This window comes from Podarcis tiliguerta (assembly GCF_965153285.1).
Source record: "Podarcis tiliguerta genome assembly, chromosome: 16".
NCBI classification, from domain to species: Eukaryota; Metazoa; Chordata; class Lepidosauria; order Squamata; family Lacertidae; genus Podarcis; species Podarcis tiliguerta.
The window spans coordinates 39,954,684-39,977,201 of record NC_139549.1 but is presented as its reverse complement, the minus strand read 5'-3'; the positions used below and the strand labels follow the sequence as shown (position 1 = coordinate 39,977,201).

General features: G+C 41.5%; 1 protein-coding gene across 1 annotated transcript in view; it reads right to left on the bottom strand.

Moving 5' to 3' along the window:
* DNAH10 (dynein axonemal heavy chain 10) overlaps positions 1–22,518 on the bottom strand; it is a 103,080-nt gene that overhangs the window by 30,495 nt on the left and 50,067 nt on the right. The window contains exons 37-53 of the mRNA XM_083418919.1: positions 21,319–21,510; positions 20,849–20,967; positions 20,110–20,268; positions 18,546–18,681; positions 18,053–18,172; positions 15,292–15,426; positions 12,945–13,161; positions 11,613–11,732; positions 10,439–10,584; positions 9,068–9,220; positions 6,815–7,075; positions 5,574–5,746; positions 5,273–5,366; positions 3,953–4,120; positions 2,620–2,808; positions 2,036–2,207; positions 972–1,175 (exon numbers count right to left, since the gene is read on the bottom strand). Of these exons, the coding sequence (XP_083275045.1) occupies positions 972–1,175; positions 2,036–2,207; positions 2,620–2,808; positions 3,953–4,120; positions 5,273–5,366; positions 5,574–5,746; positions 6,815–7,075; positions 9,068–9,220; positions 10,439–10,584; positions 11,613–11,732; positions 12,945–13,161; positions 15,292–15,426; positions 18,053–18,172; positions 18,546–18,681; positions 20,110–20,268; positions 20,849–20,967; positions 21,319–21,510 (2,758 nt within the window). The remainder of the gene's footprint in view (positions 1–971; positions 1,176–2,035; positions 2,208–2,619; positions 2,809–3,952; positions 4,121–5,272; positions 5,367–5,573; positions 5,747–6,814; positions 7,076–9,067; positions 9,221–10,438; positions 10,585–11,612; positions 11,733–12,944; positions 13,162–15,291; positions 15,427–18,052; positions 18,173–18,545; positions 18,682–20,109; positions 20,269–20,848; positions 20,968–21,318; positions 21,511–22,518) is intronic.

The following is a 22,518-nucleotide window of genomic DNA, read 5'->3' as shown; positions in this document are numbered from 1 at the left end:
CTTGGATACCCCGTAAGGGAAAAGGGCAATTTTTGTTTACAACACCCTCCCCCAGTTCTTCTCCCTCTTACATCTTTACTCTGTGTCATAGCTATACTAAAAGGGGGGACCATTTGCCAAAATCACTGTTGCCTTAATACCACCCTGTGTCAGGGGCAAGCCAGATGCAGGCAAATTAAATGATGCCCATTAAATGCACTGGTTTATAGGCTTGCCGCAAAAGTTTTCTGTGGAACTCAAAGCTTTGATACCTTGCTATACCTTGGGCTTTCAAACTTTCTACCTTCAAGGAATTCCTTTCGTGTTGCCTTGGCTTCCAAAGAATTTCTGTGTTCTTGCCACATGACACTGTATATTGTAGAGGATCCTGGGTAATTTTCTAAGACACAGAAACTGGCCAGGCTTCTTAGGCTTCAGTGTTGCCTTGTGAACCCTAAAATCACACTCTGTAGCAGCGTCTCTCCACCTTGGGTCAAGATGTTGCTGAACTACAACTTCCATCAGCCCCAGCAAGCATGGCCAATGGTCAAGGATGATGGGCTTTGTAATCCAACATGATCTGAGGATCTGCTTATCAGGGATTCTTATCTACTTTCTTTAGGTGTCAGGCAAAAACATTTATTTTTCGCCCGGCCTTTGGTCCTTAATAATCAGTGGGCTCAAGTGAGTGGAATGTTTTAATCCTGCCTTTTAAAAATCTGTTAGATTTCTATTTGTCCCCCTCCCCCTTTCATGCCAGTTTCAATGCATGTGCTTGTTTTTATATTGTAAGCCACTTTGCGTTACCTGGGGATGAAAAGTGACCAATAATTTTTAAAAATAGTAATAATAACTTCAAAGTTCAACAGAACAGAGATTCAAAACCATTGCTCTCCACTTATGAAAACTAAGCTAATACCCACTTTTCAGTTTCATTTATCTGCATCCCAGGGGCAGAGAGGGGATGCCTGTATACATACATACACACACACCTGGAAAATTTCGGCAACGTGTTCTCAGTGTTTCACCAACTGGGGACATCCCAAGGACAATATGGAGGTTGTTGGCACTCTTGTTTACAAAGTACTGCCAGACGCTTTCTTTGGCTGGGGCAGCTCCAGCTTTCATTGCTTCATTTGTAATCTGATTTAAAATATTGTCTCTTTCGTCATCTGGGAATAGGGCTGGCACCATTCCTATTAAATGAAGATAAGTTAAAAGAAGCTACCACTCCATGGTGAACATCCCGCCCACCCTACTGCCCTTGGTAATCTCCTGTCTGGGTTATCTCACCCAATGAACTTCAGATTACTATGCATAATGACCATGATTATTTTATGTGATGCAAAGCACATTCATCTTCTTCCAAGTGGGATTTCCTACCATTGCACAGAGGCAGATGGCTACAGTGCCCCCCACACCCTCAAACTCCACTCTGTAAAATATGAAGAATCGTAGAGAATTAAGGCTCAGCATTTTAAAGAACATGAGAGCAGACCAAGAGCCCATTTGGTACAAAATCATGTTCTTTCAGTGGGAAGCCTGCAAGCAGGATCTGAATGCAACATCAGTCTATCCACTTGTGATTGCCAGGATCATTTGGGTTGCCCTTTTCTGAACCTTTTCCAAATCTAGAATAGCTTTTGAGGTTAGGTGACCAGAACTATACACACTATTCCAAGTGTGGATGCACCATCAGGGTCAGCACAAGACATTTTGGAATGTGAGGTGGCCACAAAATGGCTCCTCCCCCTGGAAAGAAGAGGTGAATAAATATCTACATCAGGAACGGGGGGGGGGGGGGAATAAAGATCTGCATTGGAAACAAGGGTGGGAGGAGACCAGCAGTGCCTCCTATTCACCAAGAGTCTACTGGAGAGGTGACAGTTCCAGACTCCAAGGAGTATCTGCAGCTGTCACTGCCACTGTGGCTGTGGCGGCGGCAGCAGCAGGCAATGCCCCTGCAAATCCTGCCACCCAAGGCTGTTGCCTCACATTGTCTCATGGGTGGCCCAGCCCTGTACACTGTGTGGTCACACCATAGGTATGCCGTTACCTGATGTTAGCATGTTGTTGATGAGCTCCAAGAACCCTTCCTCTGCCACATGAGCATCAGTAAATAGGAATATCATTATTTTATTCTCAATCCCAAGTTTTACATACAAAGATTTAAGATCTTCCCGCAAATTGTTTTCTCCATAACCACGGCTCAGAACTATTTCAAAAACCTAAAAGTAAAGTATGAAATTAGTTGTATTATTTTCACCTGAAGCACTGATTGGTGAAGTGCAGGTAGGGACATTCCCTTGAGCTGCAATTCCTTCATTTAAGAAGTAAAACAAAACCTGACTCTGTCTCTCCCAGGGTGATATAAGGCCATTTTATTTAGGCGAGTTGGTAGCTGACAATTTGCCTTTCCCCCCAGGGCTTTTAAAATTAATTACAGTACTTATATCCAACTAAGTTCTACTCAGAACAGAAATTAATGGATCTAAGTTAGTAGTGTACATTAACTTCAGTGGGTTTATTGTGAGTAGGACTAGCATTGGGTACAACTCAAAGCCAGTATGCAATCCAAGCCTTCAAGGACAGGGAAGGGTGATCATCTAAAATAAAAAAGCAAACTTATGACCCACTAACCTCGCATCCTGCTGTATAAGCCGCTAATCTTGCCAGGGACTGCTTCCCTGAGCCACCAACTCCAACAAGTAAAGCGTGACCACGGTCCATCCTGATGATGCGATGAACACGAATCAAATGCTCCAGGGCATCGTCAAACAGCACCAGGTTCATTTTAGTATTCAGTTCATTGTACTCTTCAAGAATCTCCTGCAAGGGAAAGGCGAAAAGAGTGAGCTTGTGGAAGGCTTTCAACACCAAAAGAGCAGGGTGTTAAACAACAGCAACACTGGGATTACCTGAATCCTGATATCCCTGCTTAATCACAGACATCATTGGCAGGAGTGTTGCTGATTGTTCCCCGAGTTGCTGAGGCTAGTTTGACAACAGTGGGAAATCGAGCATTTTGTGTCATTGGCCCAGTCCTGTGGAACCCTCTGCCACTAGAGATTTAGCAGGCACCTTATCATAGAATCATAGACTTGTAGAGTTGGAAGGGACCCCAAGGGTTATTTAGTCCAACCCCCTGCAATGCAAAAATCTCAACTACAACATCCATGGCAGATGGACATTCAACCTCTGCTTTAAAACTTTCAAGGAAGGAGAGTCCACAATCTCCCGAGGAAGACCATTCCACTGTCAAACAGCCCTTACTGTCAGAAAGTTCTTCCTGATTTTTACTCAGAATCTCATTGCTTGTAACTTGAATCCATTGGTTTGGGTCCTACCCTTCAGAACAGAAGAAAACCTTCTGTGCCAACTTTTACATGCCTGCTGAAAACTCTTCTATTCTACCAGGCCTATGCAAGCAGTTAAAGAGTACATCCTTCCATAATGGTTTACTGGGGTTTGTTTTCAACTTTTTACGCATTTACTGTAAGGTTTTACGACTTTATTGCTGCAAACCGCTTTGATATATTTGAATGCTCTGGCGGTATACAAATATTTTTAAATAAATAATTAAATGCTGAAAACACTGAATGAAAGGAATATCAGAATTTTACAATGTAACCCTGTACACATTTACTCAGAAATAAATTCCAGTGTGTTCCATGGAGATTACACGCAGGTAAGTGTACATAGAATTGTTGTCTTAATTTCTCACTTGGCCAAAAGAGAATGCTACTTATTTTTGGTGTGCACTAATAGTCACACCCAACAGGTGACTGTTCACATGCCAAAGGTGAATTAATACATACATAACAAATATCCAGTTGTTATAACCAAGTAACATACACAAAAAATACAGGAAGAATCCCATATATGTGTCTTTTAATCTCCTTTTCTATAATGAAATCTTCAAACCTTCTACAATGAAAATAAATACACACACACACCAGTTTAGTCTCTATACCTGAAAGAGAGCTTTGGCAGCATCGTAGTCCTGAATATCTTCATAAACACGAGGCTCACTTTCATTTAGGGCCATCCTAAAGTCTCCAAAAAGTATAGGGTCTCTCATAACATGCTCTAAGTCGTCTTTGAAGTTGCTTTCCACCAGGGCTTGTATATGGCCTTCAACCTTATAATATATAAGAAAGAAAGACATCTTCAATTCTTTATTTAGGACCAGTCCTCTCCATTCCACCTCACAAGGACTCATGCACTAACTTGATTAATTAAAAAACAACAACCCACAAAGGTCTGCAGAATTCATCCCAAGGAATGTTTTGTGCAAGAACCTAATCAGAACATATGTGTATTGGAAATTGCTTTATAGTTCATCAGGCCATTCACTCAATACTGCTCTCCAAGGCTTTAGGCACAGGTCTTTCCCAGTTCTGCTACCAGAAATCCTTTGAAATAAAGGTGACTGGGACTGAAACTGGAGTCTTCCATATGAAAAGCATGAGTTTACCACTGAGCTTAGTCTCGGAGTACTGATGATGCCAATGGATTGTAAATTCTTAATGGCAAGCAACATTCCACATTGTGAGTCTGTGAGAGAGAGACAGAAACAGCAGGAGTGGCAGAAGGGAGAGATTCTACAACTAACGTGTGTTCTGCAGATATAGCAACTATGTTCAGGGGTTTAATTTACATGCCCCTTCAATGGGGTGACAATGTTTACTTTTGTGGGGTTTTGAACATCTTGGTGTTTATGGTATGAAATGTGAGGGAAACGCTAGGAATGTGACTATTTTGGAGGCTCTGGATTAGCAGAGGGATTGAGAGGCTGTTTTAAGGTTTGATATGGATTTAGAAATGACCGCTGTGGCTCCCAGTTCAAGCATGAAGCCAAAAACAAACCTTCCTGTATCAGTGGAAGTAACAGTTCATGGGGCACTAGCTCCTGCCTGCCCATATGGCAGTGTCCATTCTGTGTTATCGCAGCTCAGTTCTGAAAGCCAGTCTTTTGTAGGAGCAACCCTCTTACAAATTCATGGGGTGCAAGCAGTGCTATTTTTCTAGAAAAAGAGGTGCCAGAAGTCACCATGAACCCTTGTTCTCATAGAATGGCAATGGTCCCCACCTGAGAGGTGCCAGAACCAACCTGAGAGGTGCTAGAACTGAGTTCTTGTGAGTTCCAGCTGAAAAAAGCCCTGGATGCAAGTAAAACTGCATCATACAGAGCACTGCTTGAGCCGATGATTTTATTTCAGAGATGCACACAGCTGTCTTAAAGTAGCCAAATGGATATTAAGTCAGCAGCAGTAAAAAGGATAGAACTCACCAGAGCTTTGTCAACTTCATTAATCAGCCTGTCATGGAAAACCCGCAGGCACTCATTCCGCCATACTCTCACCATCTGTGCAACTGTCTGGAACCTGTAATAAAACAAAAACTGGGTCAAATCAGCAAATACAAAACATGGGACTTAGTGGGCTGCCTTTCACAAATGCAGAATTTGTAACTTATCTGATCCCACTTCTTCCAATTTGGAGTAACTTTTTATGAATTGGTATGCTTGAACTGAATGAACAATTTGAATATTGTTACAATTCCAGCGAAAAGCTAGGTGCCTGTTCACTCACCGTTCTGGTGTTGTTTGAACAAGTCCATTGTAAACTCTGGACAAGTCCCGCAGGTTAAAAATGTAATGGAATTTTGAAGGAGTTGGAGGTAAGTCACGGACTATCATTTGATAAAGTGTCAGTGTAGAGGCTGTCATCTTGTCAGCAATTGCAGCTATAAGTTCATTGAAAATCTGCAAACATAAAATAGGGGGAGATGTTTTCAAGAGACAATTGTGAGAAGGGTTTTTCTTTAAAGCTTACTTTTTCTTGCAATGTTTTCCATCAAACGACAAACAAAATATGCTTTCAACTTAGGTTAGGAGCACCTTTCCTGCATCCCACATGCATACATGTTTGTTGATGACCTCTATACGTGACTGACAAAAGTAATGACTTCTTGGAAAAGGCGTCTTGAAAACACAGCTTGGTAAACCCAGCATTGGCAATTGACACTGGGGTCTATTTTTTAACATGGGATTAGATTTTGCCTTGAGCAAGATTGCTGGGGGGGAAAGCCAGCAGCACTGGCTCTGCCCCCTGATTCATTTCCACATAATGCCTGAACCCCCTCATTCCAAGTGTGTTTGGCAGAGTCTGCCTCTTGCAACGCACCTCACCCACAATTGAAGTAAGAATATGCAGTTGACATATTTGATCCCTCACAGACCATTTGTTACAGTCCATTCTAGCAAGGAGGGTTTCACTGAATCCTTTACCTGTATCTCTGTATCTACTGGAGAATGGTGCTGAAGTGTATAGTAAAGGGTTAGTGGGCTTCAGCTCCAGGCTTATGCTGAAAGCCAGATGAGAAGTCCCTGAGGTCAGATGGCGGCTCCAGGCCAGTATTCCTATCAGCCCTTATGTGATTTTTTTTCCTATGACATCCCGCAGCATACTGGCTAGCTCACAAGAACTACAGAACAAGATTCAGAAGGAGCTCTGCATTTCAGTTCACTAAGCCTTCATTACTTGAAGGGTTATTACTATTTATTATTTATTAAATTTATATATTTAGGAATGTGGCCATATTGAAAATGCAATAAGATTTGCTGTTACACCACAGAAGAAAATGTGGGGATATTTTCAAAGGTTATACTAAGAGATTAAACAGCAGCAGGATGGCTACAATTTTTGACAGTGGTCCGTTACTCTTGGGCAGGGGAGGTTTGAGGGCAATTCTTAGACAAGTATTGAAATTCTGTACAGGTCTCTCAACAATAATTTAATCAATATCTCTCTGCATAAATAATTCAGATTACCGAAGTATGGCCTTTTAAAATGGAGGCGTATATCAAGTGCAGTGACGACTCTGAAGGAAATGGCACGTTGAAAGCACTAAAGAGAGAAATGAATCGTGGGTCAACTTCATTACGGCCTCCCCCAGCTTTGCCCATGGCAGCAATGAAGCCAAGGTCACGGAGGTACTTGCAGTTCATCTCCTTGCCACGATCATACAAGGCGCCTTTCTCTAAGAGTAACTTCAGCAGCGCAATAGGCTGTTGGGTCCCATATTCATCAACCTTTGAACAACAAGAAAGTTAAAATGCTTAAACAAAAAACAGAAGAGCTACCAACAAGCAGCTTGAGTTATACCCCTCTTTTCAACTACCCTCAACAATATTTATAAATCTCCTGTCAATGACAGATGACTGAATCTGATGGCTTTGATTTCACTCAAGTTTTCCAATCTTAAATTCAGTTTGCCCCAAGGCAGGTTCCACAAGGATGTGCATTACAGGAAGCTGACCTCAGGCACCAGGCCTGTTGGCAGACCGACCCTGTGTTATAAAGATGTCTGCAAATGTGGTATGAAGGCCAGCAACTTTAACCCCACTGTTTGGGAATCCTTTGCAGACAACTGCAGTGCCTGGAGACACAGTCAGGTTGAGTATCCACAGCAGTGACCAGAGGAGAAGAGGAGAAATGACTGCTGGGAGGAGCGCAGAGGGGGGGAAATGTCATGGTGCATATGTAACAATGAAACCAGATGCCTTCATCTTCCCCAGCTGCAATAAAACACGTCTCTCTCATATTGGTCTCTACAGCCACAGCAGGCGCTGTAACTCTCCAGCAGTTTGACTTTACCCCCAATGGCACACTCTTCAATTACTTCTGGAGACAGACGGATGCCAACCATGCCATGGCAAGTGAAAATATATTTTTGTTAATGTCTCCTAATATACATATTTATGCACACAATTTGCCTAGAATACATTTTTGTTTGCTGATTCAGTAATACAGTTTTTTTTGCATTCTTTGGCTTATGAACTACTTTGCAAAATTTGGAGAAGGGAGAATTTTAAAAGAAAGCCTTGTTTCAATTTGTGCATTGGTTTGAAAAGTGTAGAATTTGGGAAATCCGCATTAAGATGCAAACTAATTATATTTTTTCCACATTGCTACTTTCCACACAGGTCCACAATAAGGAAAAAATGTTCATATGTGAAAAATTCAACAAAATTTTCACATGCCTGGAGAAGTAAGCATGCCTTGATCTTAATGTTGGTCTCTAAGGTGCTACTGGACCAAAAAAAAATTTTTTTTCTTTTCTCTTTATTTCAAATTTAATTGATAAATTGCTTAGTAAACCTTGAAGAGTGATCTATTATTATTCAATATTTATTATAACTACTACTACATTTATATCCCACACCACCTCCAAAAGCTCAGGACAACATACATGCTTTTTCCACCTGTCCTCCCTTTCTCCTATGAGAGAATGATAGACCCAATGTCACCCAGAGAACAGAACCTCTGTCGCTCAAGTTCTAGTCTGACAATCTGACCACTAAGTTGCATTGGCTCTCTTTTACAAATGTGCCAGGTACATTTTCTATCAGGTGACAGAAAATAAATAATGACAGCAACAAGAAGGTACAGTACCTTCCTCTTACACCCAAGTTGTTTGCTGCAAGCTTTGATGGTTCTGTAGAAGGATTAGACCAACCTTCCAGATGTTCTGCATTATAACTTCCATCATCTCTGACCATTGGACATGTTGGCTGGAGTTGATGGGAGCTGCAGTCCAAAACATCTGGAGAGCATCATGCAAAGGAAGGCTGAATCACAGTAAGTAACAGAAAAGATGCTGGATATTTAGTTGTAACCAGCTAAATTCCACTCAGATCAAGACTAATGGACCTAAATTAGTCATATCCTTTAATGGGTTTACTCAGAGCATGATTTATATTGTGAGTACTCCAATGCCAATAGCCATGACTAGCCCAATGGAACCTTTTGTGATAGAGGCAGTGTTCTTTGATCGCTAGAAGCTGGGGGCAAACCACAGGGCACTGCTATTATATCACTGTCTGTGAGCTTCCCTTGGCATATAGTTGACTACAGTTAGGGTCCTGGATTAAATGAACCCTTGGTCTGATCCAGAATAGCACCTCTTACACATGTAAGTTTCTTCAGAAACAAAGGATGCAAAGCATTCTCCACTCTTGCTCCATTAAAAATGCTTGAATGTGTCTTGAGACGCTCTTGCATACTTGTATGTATATTCTTACCCTGGGCATGTTCATATCATCCATAAAGACAATGAGGCGCTTTCCCATTGGGGGACCATAGGTCTCTTTGGTCCGTTTCTCCACGTTTGCTTCCATATTCCTTTGAATATCCATGGAGGTAGTGCGAGAGGAGAAGTTAATGATAAGCAGCACCTGGAAGTGGAAGATTAAAAATGAGTTATTAGGAAATGAAGGCTCATGCCAAGGACTTCCTACTCAGCAGGCAGAGTTAAAAAGCTGAGAAGGGATTATATATGTGATAGTTAAATTAAAACAGAGTGTCTCTATCATTACAGAGAATATATTAATTTCAGGTAGTAGACACAATCCCAGTAGTATTTCTCCACTTATTGGGGAATTGTGATTTACAGATGCATTTCAGTGTTTCTGATTGATGGCAGCAAAAATGTGTTAGCGCTCAGTTCTCGAAAAGAACAGTTTTGTGGACAGACAAGATATAGGAGATTATGGTAATAAGAATGTCCCAAATTAGTTACTTTTATTTATTTACATGTTTATCCTATCCTTCCTCCAAGGATTTCAGGGTGGCATACATTATCACCTTCCATTTTATCCTTGCAGCACCCTTGTGAGTTTGTAAGTTTGCATGAGAGAGGGTGACTAGTTCAAGGGCAATGATATCAGGTAGATTTTGGAAAAATATAAAATGGTTTAGAAAGTTCACACTACAGATAACACTACCAAAAATAACACATCAAGAATATATGAAGCAATTTAGTTATATTAGTCATATTAGATAAATGTAATGTTTGAAAACTTGGGAAACATGCTGCTGCTATAGAAGAGGATTTTTTTAAAATAAGATTTAATTTGTTATATTTACATAAATTCTCTAAAATTTGTTCTAAACAACAAAGGACATTAATCCAAAATCTGAATCATTCTAATGTTCTTTGATTTGTGGAAGATTATCACATTTGTACCAATTTACAGAATAAATAACTAAGTTTCAAAATTGCTTTTAAAAGCGTCGTATTGACTTTGATACATTCTCTCTCTTAAAATGTCAGGCCAAGTGGATATACTGTTTAATCAAATACTAACATATAGTCATTGCTGGAGCAGACTAAGTCTTTAAACTTATACACATTTACCTGAGGGCAATAAACCTCACTGAACACACTAGTTGTTTCTCAGTAGACACTCATAGGACATGACTTAAATAGGCAAAAAGGGGTATGTATGAAACCAGAGACTCTGGGGACCTGGGTAGCAAAGGATCTGTCCCCTATACTCATCCCTCAGCTTTTTGCTCCTTCTCTCCTTTCTGCAACAGGAGAATGAGCTTCTTTCCTTATCTGGAAGTGGAGTAAAGGTATAGGGCTAATTACATAAAATCTGGACCCTTACATTTGTGTCTTGATTTAGTTTCTTAAGAAAGTTCTGTGTTGTTGCCGTCTTTGAGGTTCCAGATTCTCCAACCAGAACAACGGGGTGTTTGATTTTTACCATCTTTTCTAGTAGCCAGTTTGTGCGGGTTGTGTCCACTGTGGGAACTAAAGAGTGTGTATGTTAACTTGGAATACAGAGAGCAAAAGGAAACCAAGCAGCTTTAAAATGATGGATTTGCATAGATACTCAATGCACAATCACTCCAGTAACAGAATTCATTTAGAGACACAAGACCCATTGTCTGATCCAGGGGTTGTTTGTTCCTCTAGCAGCTTAGAGGATAAAAGAAAAATGTTTCTAGACACACTATTTTAGAATGGAGCATTGGCCTCTTACTGCCCAGTCTTAGGGAGATATCCAGAGATGGGTTGTCTCCACCCATAGCCCAGGAAAATCAGGTCTCATATAGTGATGTTTCGTAGGCCTAGACTGGCTCAGGAGGCTCCACTGCCAAGCAGAGAACAGCACATGTAAACAAAATCTGAGGCGGGGGGAGCATTAAAAGAAAATAACAGAAGCCTCCTCTGAGAAGGGCAAGCAGAAGTGGATGAAAGTACATGGTGGCCAAACCATGGTCATTTGGGTAGACCAAGCTGTACTCATTTGTAGTATGCTACCTAAAGAGGATAAGCTGGATAACTCTCTGAATCAGAGGAACTTTCATGGTAAGTGACCAGTGTTTGTTCTGTTCAGTGGGAGGAAGACATCCAGATATGGGACATGACCAATCCTTATATTGAAGGGCTGAAGGTGACAGACTAAAGACAGGTTGGTGATGATGATGGTGATGATGATGGAGGGACACCAGAATGTGAGAAGGGACTCTAAGGAAAAACAGGTAGCAAGAAACCTACAGATACGAAGAAACTGGTGGTGGAAACACTAAGTAAAGGAATCTGCTCTGAACTTGGGCAAGGCAAGGCAGTAACTGGGGTGGAGCCTCCTGAGCCAGCTTAGAGCTACAAGATGTTGTCATGTGATCCTGCCTCCCAGGGATGATCAATGAAGATGAGCCATGTAAAGATGCCTCTCATGTACTCGACAAGGCATAAATAGGTTTGCAAGCTGTAATTGATTAACTTGTGACATTAATTACTCCCACTAAATTATGCAAAGCTTTAGTCACACTTACCCAGAATATCGATAAATTTCACTTCGGGTGAGTGGATATACTCAGGGACCAATTTGCTCCAAGGCACCCACTTTTTCATCAGTCCCTCAAAGTGAAAGTCATATAAAGTTGGAAGCTGGCCTGAAGATAAATCAATTATGATAGCTTTAGACCATACTTATGGTCAGAGATTAGTCATTCATGATTACTGGAGGTATGTTGCAAATGAGACATCCAGTATAGTATGCCAAGAAACAACATGCTGAACACTTTGTCCACATTATCAGAAAGCACTAGAATTAGGCCCAAAAGACTGGCAGATAATGTATGTGTATACCTTGGCCTTAGTATGAATTTTATGCTCTCAATATTACTGTTGTAAAGGACCTGTTTCAGGCAGCATGTCCTTATGGTTCAGGGACTCTACTTCCTCCCTTGGGAACTGACTGCACCTGCCTGTGGTTCCAAGGGTAGGACATAACCTTAATCCACTGAGGAGAAGATATCATAGTAAGTGCAACAAATCTTTTTCTTATTATTATAGGGTTATCCTGAGACAGGTTCTTTTTCCTACTTGCTCCATAGACAGTGCCATGTGACTCAGTGTAGATCATGAAGTTTCCATTGAAGAAAACTCAGTTTCAGTAAGTAATCAAGCAGAAACAACAATTGCCTGAAAAATCTATTAACATTTCTTATTTACTTCAAAGAAGTCCTTACTCAGCAGCCCCCCAAGTCCCGTCTCTATGCTGCGTAGCATAGTTCAAGGAAGGTAAAAATTACCAAGGTGAAACTCCCTCAGTGGCACTGGGCTAAACAGAAAAGGCATGGGCTTCAGAGTTTTTCACTTGGCTTGCAGCAAAGCCCTATTCAGCCACTGTAAAGGATGTGTACACCTGTGTTGAACCAAAGGTGAGACTAGTCAGTATAAACCCAAAACTAATTGCTAGCTGTTGCAAGGATGAATTTACATGTGTTTATCTATGCACTTGCTTTGATATATGCTAATAGGCGTGCTTTGCTGCTATGCTGCTTGGTGGGCCCTGGAAGGCTGAGCTCTTAGCTCATAGAGTAGAACTATCTGTAAGCCTTGGATGGTTGCCACCTATGCCCTCATGGGTCAGGTGGATTGATGTCATTCCTCAAATCTGATTCATCTCTCAGAGGCTGCTATTAGGCGAAATACAGGTGCCTGTATGTTCCCCTCAGTTGTGCTAATAGCAGCTTGGGAGCAGGAGCAGGAAAATCTTCATTGTGGGATACCTGCTGAACTGCAGAAGGCAAGTGAAGCTGCAGTACCTAGGAATTCCTTTCAGGAACAAACCATGTCATACAAGACTGATTATATCCTACCTGGCAACTCCCCTGGTTTAGCTAGAGTCATCTCATCATTAACAGTTGACATAGAGGAGAGACGTTTGATAAAGTCATCAAATTTTGATCTTCCAGCTTCAAGGAGGCAGGCTCCTAAAGAAGAATATAAAGCTTCAAGGAAGTAGCACTCGAGCACATCAGGGTCATCATATTCTTGCTCAAGGAGAGCATCCAGCATCTTGGTCAACTGTGTCACCTGCCATATGAAATCACAAAGCAAGAAAAACTATATTGGTGAAAATCTTTTGGCGCCTCTCCCCTCCCCTGCAACACACTGCTATAAACTGTCTTTAAAGGGGGCCAAGTTGAGAGCAGCACTAAAAACAAATCTGGGTCTGAATAAGAGAGATGAGCAAGGACATGTTTCATTATTACGTTCTATGAGCAGACCAGCAAAAGATTTTCTTCAATGTAGGAAGCAGCTTGCAAACAAGGGCAACGCGTCCTGCTTTACCGCCTGAAGCAAAATGAAAAGTGCAACTTTGCACAGCCACTCCTGCCACCAGCTATCTGCTCCTGCCACCACGGTCTGTTCTGCTGCCACTACACATCCTGCCACATCTGACATTGGTGGAGAAGTGGTACTGCCATTGGTGCCAATTTGGGGCATGATTGAACCAATTTTCTGGAAAATCTCACCCAAAATTTGTGAGATCTCACACAAAATGGACACAATCTTGCCCAAAATTGGCATCAATGGTGGTGGGACCACCTGGGAGCACTTCTGCTGCCTAATTGCTAGGCCAGCTCTGTTCGAAAGTGTAGCATGGCAGAGAAGATAATGCAATGACCACTCTTCCAGAGTGTTATGATTTGGAGATCAGTGAAGAAATTGGTGGAGAAAGGCTCCCTACAAAGTCTAAGGAAATTTGGCAGGTTTCAAGAATTAAATGTAACACTAATACAATGAAAGTTAGTGTGCACATGTGTGCAACATTCAACAATTAATTGGTGTAGTTAATTTATTTAGAAATCGTTTTAATCAACTGCAAAGGCAACCCCCAATTAATCAACAAAATATTGCTTTTTAAAATGTAAATACTTCTTTAAAAATTTGCAGATGACAGGTACCTCTTAGAAGAGGAATTGCCCTTTCTTCTCACATAAAAAGGAATGACTATTCTAAAATGGCAACTGCTGCAATATGCACCACCTAAAATACAGTATATGAAATCCAATGATGCGATGGAGTACCTCCATGGGGTTTCTACCCACTCCAGCCACAAGTACCATTGTGCAACTGGAGTTCCTTTTGCACAAGCAGGTGGACGTAATTCAGTAGAAATCTTGCATTGATCTTGCAAGCTGATCTTACAGCTTGAGACCAAGATCCCTAAGGACTGTCTAAACCTGATCATTGAGATTTTTTGAAGTATTTTTTATTTATTTTTAAATAATTTTATTTTTATTTATTGCATTTATAACCCACTTTTTTCTCTAAGGAGCTCAAAGTGGCATACATGGTTCTGTTCATTAGGATGAGAGTCAGCGAGCTTCATGGCTGAGCAGGGACACTCTGGCCACTATAGCACGCTGGCTCATGCCCTGATCACTGAGATTATCCAGAGGAGCACTGTTGGTTGTGCCCAGTATCACAGAGGCCACAATGGCCTCAACAAGAAATCAGGCATTTAATGATGCTGGTCCCATGCTACAGAAAATTCTTTGAGGAGAGATTCAGCAGGTATCCTTGCTTTTGACTTTCAATCAGCTCTTGAAGTCTTTAATGCCAATAGGCTGATACAGTTGTTTAAAACTTCATTGAGTAGCCAGTTTCTTATTGAGTGGTTTGCACTGCTTTTAAAGGTTTCTATGCTGATGCACATCACCCTGATTATAAGACGTAAACAGTCTTATACATAAAAAAAATCTTACCCCTTATACATTTTTGTTCAAAAACTATTGTTTTAGTCCAATGCACATTTGTGCACATTTAATTTATTAGGTATTCAATTAAAACTCATTTGATTAGACAACTAATATTTATTTAATTAGTCAAGAGCCCTAATATTTAAGTGCAGTAAACTGTGATGCTCCGAGCAAATGTCATAAATGGAGCTGGGCTATTTCTCATTGTTGACCAAACCCTGAAGGAGAACTTTTCTATTTCAGACCATGTCTTGGAATCTTCCGTAAAATTTCAAATTCAGTCTATATAAATCTCTCTAAATCTTACTCTAGTCCAGAAAAGGGGGCGGAAAGGGTAGTCCTACTAAATTCTCCTTAGACATATGCCTGAAGTTTGAAAAGTTTATTGCACTGTTCACTGCTTGAAGATCCTCCATTGTAAATGTTTATATTAATTTACAAAGCCAGTATTTCTTACCATATTGAGATCTGTCTGTGGAAGAATGGTCTTTAATTTCTCCCCCTGCCGTCCATCAACAATTCCTTCTACGATCATTTCAATCAGGTAGGGTACATATTTGGCATATAATCTATCCAACAGTTGTTTTTCTTGCTGAGGAACAAAATCAAAATAAAGTAATTCTAATGTATCCATTTTATTTGTATCTTTCTGTACAGAGGGATACACTCTTCCCCTTTTGGGATTGTGGATCAACCTCTTCTAAATAACAAGATCTCATTCGTGGAAGGGAAGGCACAACACTCTTGTGAGCCAGAAGTAGGAGCAGGAAAGCCCAAATTCTGTGGAGGAGACAGGACTGGATTTCCAACCAAATCTTAACAATCTATCTGGAATTTGCCACCAGGCCCTCATGGCACCTAATGAAATTCCCCAAATTGTGGATTTCCCTGCCCCATTTCTTTGTTGTTGGAAGTTGCTAATAAGGCATGACTTCCCATCACATTGTGAGTTCCTCTAAACTGTCTGAAGTAATGAGATTTTTAAAAAAAAAAAAAGATTTTGAAAGGTGCTCCAGTGAATTACTGGAAGGAAGCTCTTCATGTGGGAGATTTCCACTTTTCTGTCAGCCTCTCAGAACCTCTGTAGATAGGTTCTGTCAACCTATCTAAATGTTCCAATAGCACAGCTGGAAAGGCAGTTTCTTCAATTCTGCTATCAGAAAGGAACATTGTTGTCCATGGGTATGCAAACTAAGGCCCAGGGGCCGGATCCGGCCCTATCGCCTTCTTGATCCGGCCCACGAACAGTCCAGGAATCAGTGTGTCCGGGAATCTACATGAGTAGAATGTGTGCTTTTATTTAAAATGCATCTCTGGGTTATTTGTGGGGCATAGGAATTCATTATTTTTTTCAAAATCTAGTCCGGCCCCCCACAAGGTCTGAGGGACAGTGGACCGGCCCCCTGCTGAAAAAGTTTGCTGACCCCTGTTGTTGTTCAATAAAAACATCTTTTAGATGGGACCAGTCTGTTAGGTAGGCCCCAACACCATCTAGTGTCCAAAAGCAGGAAATGTTCACAGAGTCAAGGAATATGATATGCAACCAGTCCGACCCTAATTCCAGTCCCTTTTGTGATGAGACCAACACAGGATATCATCAGAAGCACAACTGTAGGAGCAGAGAAGAGAACAGTAGAACAGCAAAGACTTCCTCAATGCACTACCTCAAAAAAGACTTCCACATCTATTACAAGGATAATCAAATGCAATAATATTGATTGACATGAGTAAGAACAGTCTTAGCATCCTAAGGAAAAAGCAGTCCAAAATGCCATATTTACACATATCCAGAAACTAATAATGTTGCTCAAGGCCATGGAGGCTTAGTCATTCCTTATTCAAGGTTGCAAGGAGAGGGGAAGGAAACCTGTGAGGGAAAAGTGAGTGCTTTTGTTGTTTTTCAAAGAGAAGAAGGAGAAAGAGTGATCGAGCTGGGAGAGAAAAATCAGTAAAAAATTGCAGAGTGAGAAATGCAGAGAAACAAGTACAGCTGCTGTGACCAAGGCAAGATAGGAAATGAACTGGGCTGGATCCTTCTCAGAGCTGTATCATGTGACCCTGCCTGTCCTAAGTAGTTATGGAGACAACCCATGTCTAGATGTCTTCCTCTCACTGACCGGAGAATAATACACACCCAGGTGTGTAATTCTTTTCCTGGTATGGGAGCATGTCAGGGGACTGGGATGGCTGTGGGTTGTTTAGATCCCAGCTGTTTCTTGGTCCTCCCTGGGCATATCTGACCCAAACCCTGACCCAGAGACCCTGTGTCTCCTCTACAAGAGGTCTGGAAGGTGGCAACATGAGAACGGGCCTTTTCTGCAGTGGCTCCACACTTGTGGAATGCTCGCCCCAGTGAGGCTCACCTAGCACCTTCATTGCATATCTTTAGGCACCAAGCAGAAACATTCCTCTTCTCCCTGGCTAATTAAGTCATCTGTGCCCTTTTAAACTGTGTAGTGCAGGGTACTGTTTTTGTTTGTTACTATGTTATGTATAAGGGACGCAGGTGGCATTGTGGGTTAAACCTAGGACTTGCCAGTCAGAAGGCCAATGGTTCAAATCCCTGTGACGGGGTGAGCTCCCGTTTCTCAGGCCCAGCTCCTGCCAACCTAGCAGTTCGAAAGCACGTCAAAGGGCAAGTAGATAAATAGGTACCGCTCTGACAGGAAGGTAAACGGTGTTTCTGTGCGCTGCTCAGAAGCGGCTTAGTCATGCTGGCCACATGACCTGGAAGCTGTACGCCGGCTCCCTCGGCCAATAAAGTGAGATGAGCGCCGCAACCCCAGAGTCGGTCACGACTGGACCTAATAGTCAGGGGTCCCTTTACCTTTACCTTAAGTTATGTATGTTTGTGTTTTTATATTGCAAACCACCCTGTGATCTATTCTTATTATTTATAATTATATCTCCTTTGAGCTCTACCAACATCAGAGCACCAGCAGTGGCTAGGCCTGTGTATCAGAGGATTCAGCAGCAGCAAGGAGGGGAGAATCCAACTTAGGTTTTTCCTCTCCAGTGCTGGAACTCCATCTCCAGAGGGTATCTGATATATCCTGTGCCCCCTGGGACACCCTCCCAAATCCTGCACCCCAACCAGAGAACTCAGTTTGTCTGGAAACCTCACATAAAAATTAGCTTGTCTGGATATATTGGAGAACCAGTAACCTGGTGATTTACAACAAATGCTTCCAAGTTCAGTCTAAGGAGATATTTTCTACCTTGCTTCTTTGGTTTGTCCATTTCTCCCAATAAGGTTTGTATCTCAAGTTCTTGGGGTCCACAAAGACCATCCCACAGCGTGATACCGTTGCAGGTGAAGCATACTGTAAGTCTCCAACCTAGGAAGGAAGCACATTTACTGGAAACTGATTGGAGGAGTAGCCTGCTGCCTGGAGAACCTCCACCACAAAATGGAAGCACTGAAGGCTGGCATGATGCATTCTGTTTCTGAAGTGAAGCAAGTTTGGCCCTAATGAACTTGGATATAAGACTGCCTGGACCCATATGTAACCCACTCTGTGCAATTCAGAAGAAAAGCTGAATGCAAGAGTAAGAAAACAGTAAAATAAATAAATACGATAAAAATGGAGAAACACCACCACCTCCCAAGACCAAAATGGATGGATAACGGGTCACTTGAGCTGTTATATTTAATGAAATGTCTGGCCATCAGTATCTGTTGTTTCAAAACTTCAGAAGTGACTTCCTTACCTCAAATAAAAGGGCACAATGGGCTTGGAGTCTGATTCGTTCCCCATTTGCCAAAGTCAACAACTTGTTATCATCCATCACAGAATTCATGTTTTCTACCCAGAGGGCATCCACATCTCCATCAAATAAAATGTACCTGTATACAAAGATTAAAGAAAGGCACTTATATAATGACTCATCCCCAAAGCACTTCTATTCTAATTCATTTTGATCGGTGTACTTTCACTGGATTGCAGGAAGGTTATTGGGAAAATGACGGAAAATTACAGCAAAACAAATCTGAAACTATTAAGGACCCGCAAGTGTAATGTCTAACCCAGAGGTTTGCAATCCTTTCCCCCTACTAAATACGTAATTCCAGTAATGGCACAATATCCTGTGAAGTCCAACTCTCTCCCTCCCCCCAAAGAAGCATTAAACAAAACAAAACATGAAAACAAATAATTTAACCAAAATTTCATAGAACCCCTGACGGAAAGCTCACTCAACCCAAAGATTCCACGGAGCCTTGGTTGAAAAGTACTGGATAGGAAAAATTATGTTTAAAAAGCTGATAATCTTACTGATGGTTGCTAGATTAAATTTAACAAAATACTGGAAAGTATACCAAAAAGCTGATCAATTGCTTTGATGGGAAAATGAGCACATAAAATGAAACATTGAGAAAAGCAAAAGAGCCAGACAAATTTGGAGAAATATGATATCATATTATTGCATTCACTTCTGACAAGGAAAACAATTTTATTCTACCTCAAACTCATGCTGATTTGTGAATAACTGATTTTGGCTATGTGGGAAATTGCAGTCAAATATAGCTAGCAAGAATAGGGCTTGCATGAAGTGGTTAAGGTAATAGAATTGCATTCCTAGACTCAGCTAGGCCATGCCCCTCACCTGGAAGGAAGTTGAGCTTCCTCCTTTGCTCATTCTCTTTCACCTTGTGAACTCACCAAGATAGGACGTGCCTATCTGAAGTTGTTTGTGTGCTCAGAAATATGTTTCTGTATTTTATAAACCCAAAATACAGAATACTACCTGCGTTTTTCTTGCAGCTGTATGGAATAATGCATGAATCATATCTTACGAGTTAAGTAAAGTACTCAAACTTATTAATGGTGTGGGAAGCAGTGTTAAGTGACTAGAACAGGATATTTAAAAGGTCTAACTGCCTATATTCCTCACACTTCTGGGTGATGCATGATTCTGTTTTTTAAAACTCTGCTGGGGGCTCTCACTTGCTGGAGAGTATGTTTAGCTCTGCTCTTTTGATATAGGTATCCAGCCAAGTACTTTATTAATGACCCCACAATGATCCCATGTTATCTATTTCCCCCCAAAAGATGATTGTATTATCTTCATTTCTTCTTTGAATCTGATTCTCTTTAGTTTTCCCTTCTCTGTTGTTGTCCTGATGATAACATTACAATGTACTCTTGACCTTGCATTAATTCTCTTGTAATTTATCTATAATGTGTCATTTTTCTCATATGTTTGCTTGGTTACAAAACTTAATAATGCAGTTTAAACACAAATACAAATATTGGTCTAACCCTTAAGAAATTACCTTCTCTCTTTTTTATCTGTGGGTTTATTGATTTCCCTAAAGATGTTGGACAAAACTCCATCAGTCCAGTCTCGTGTGGTGGGGTCTAGGATTCCGTAAAGCTCAATAACACTCATGGCTTTGGGGTTCAGTGTGTAAAGTTTGGTCACCAATGACAGCCTAAATGGACATCAGAGGTGCAGTTAGGAAGAAAAATAGTAACACATTGCAGTAGAACATGCCAAAGCAACTCCTGTATACAAACACTTCAGAATTTGTACTCAACAAAAACATGAAGAAGAGCCCTGCTGAATCAGATCAAAGTAAATCAAAGCTTGATCCTGCTTTCTACAGTGGCTACCAGATATCTCTGGAAAGCTCATAAGCAGAGCTTAAATGCAGTAGCCCTCCTCACTGTTTTCCCTCAGCAATTGACACAATTGGTCAGTTCACGGAAGCCACACCTATTGCTCAATGGGATTGCCAATTGCGTCACTGGAATGCGCCACAACATCATCCAAGTGACTGACCTCAGAAAGTATTTCAATTTCAAATATCTTGATTATTTCTACTTTCTGGTTGAGTATTTTTACAGTATTTATTTACTTGATTTAGGGAGGCGAAGCTGCCTTTCTCACCCCCTGGCTATGCCCATGAAAGTGGAGGAAGCGAGGAAGTGTATTCTCATCCTCTTGCTCTTTTGAAGGGTTAGCAACAAGTCTTACCAAGTTATCTACCTGTATTCATAATCTGTACTCACTTTGTCTGAGCCTGGCACAAGGTATTGATAACCACAGACTTGCCGCCTCCTGTCGGCCCAACCACCATTGTAGTATGACGAGTCAACATAGTTTCATACATTTGGACAACTTTATCCACCTGATAAAAAACCATTAAAATAGAGCATAAATCAGCTAAACTCACTATTAGCCTTTTTTCTAATAGTATAAATCAACAAAATTTTAGGGGAATTTAAGCCCAAAGAAATAACCCAAATACCCTGGTTGAAAGTAATAGAAATAAAAGAAAATCCCGAGTCATCATAATCTGAATAGATGATGGAAAGAAGTGTCTTCCGCCACCAAAAAGGATTATTATTGCTACTTATGGACTGTATGGAAGACCTTACTGCAGTAGAGCCAGGCTTTAAGGATGCCTTTTATACAGGCTCCCCAAAATGTGGCCTGGCATTTATGATACTTTCCATTTTTCTGAGTTTCTTTTTCATACCTGAATTGGTAGGACAACGTAGCCTCCTTCAGCCAACACTTGCTCAACAGCATCATTAAAATTAGGGTAGCGTACTCGAGGGCAATCAAGTCCAGGAAACAGGTCAGAGATGAGGCCAAGAAAAAGAGGAACATCTTCAAAAACAAATTTTGGGAGATTCATGTCTCGCAGAGCTCTCATCAGGACCACATCCTAGGGCAATGGTGGTTGCAAAAAACAGTTAACATGTTTAGTGAACAATATAGGTTTTATTGAGCACCCCCGCCCCCAATTTAGCAGCTCCCTCAAATAGCTGCTGCCTTTCACCACATAACAGTTAAAGGTTTGAGGTTGAAACAAAACAGAAGTACTTTTTTGGAGGGACAGGGGGCGGGTGAATATAGGGGGCTCCCTGGTCTTGAATGGAGTAACTGTGCCCCTGAAGGACCAGGTGCATAGCCTGGGAATCATTTTGAACTCACAGCTATCCATGGAGACACAGGTCAATTCTGTGTCCAGGGCAGCTGTCTACCAGCCTCATCTGGTAAGCAGGCTGAGACCCTACTTGCCTGGAGACTGTCTTGCCAGAGTGGTGCATGCTCTAGTTATCTCCCACTTGGACTACTGCAATGCACTCTACATGGGGCTACTTTTGAAGGTGACTCAGAAACTACAACTAATCCAGAATGCGGCAACGAGAAGGGTGACTGGGAGTGGCCGCCAGGACCATATAAAACCAGTCCTAAAGGATCTACACTGGTTCCAGTATGTTTCCTAGCACAATTCAAAGTGTTGGTGCTGAACTTTAAGATCCTAAACGGCATTGGCCCTATATACCTGAAGGAAGATCTCCATCACCATTGTTCAGCCTGGACACTGAGATCCACCTCCAAGGGCCTTCTGGTGCTTCCCTCGCTTTGAGGAGTGAGGTTACAGAGAACCAGGCAGAGGGCCTTCCCAATAGTTGCACCTGCCCTGTGGAACGTAGGGCAGTACTTCTGTCTTGTCAGGATTCAACCTCAATCTGTTAGCCGCCACACATCCTCCAACCACCCTTACAAAGCCCTATACAGCTTAGGAGCTTCTCCCATGTATATCATTCCCAGTCTTTCTGCCAAGTATTCACTCTGCAGCAACCTAGCAGAGGGCATTCTTGATATATGCCTGTTGAATGTCGAATGCCCTCCCTTCACACTAGCACTGACTTTGATGGCTTTTAAG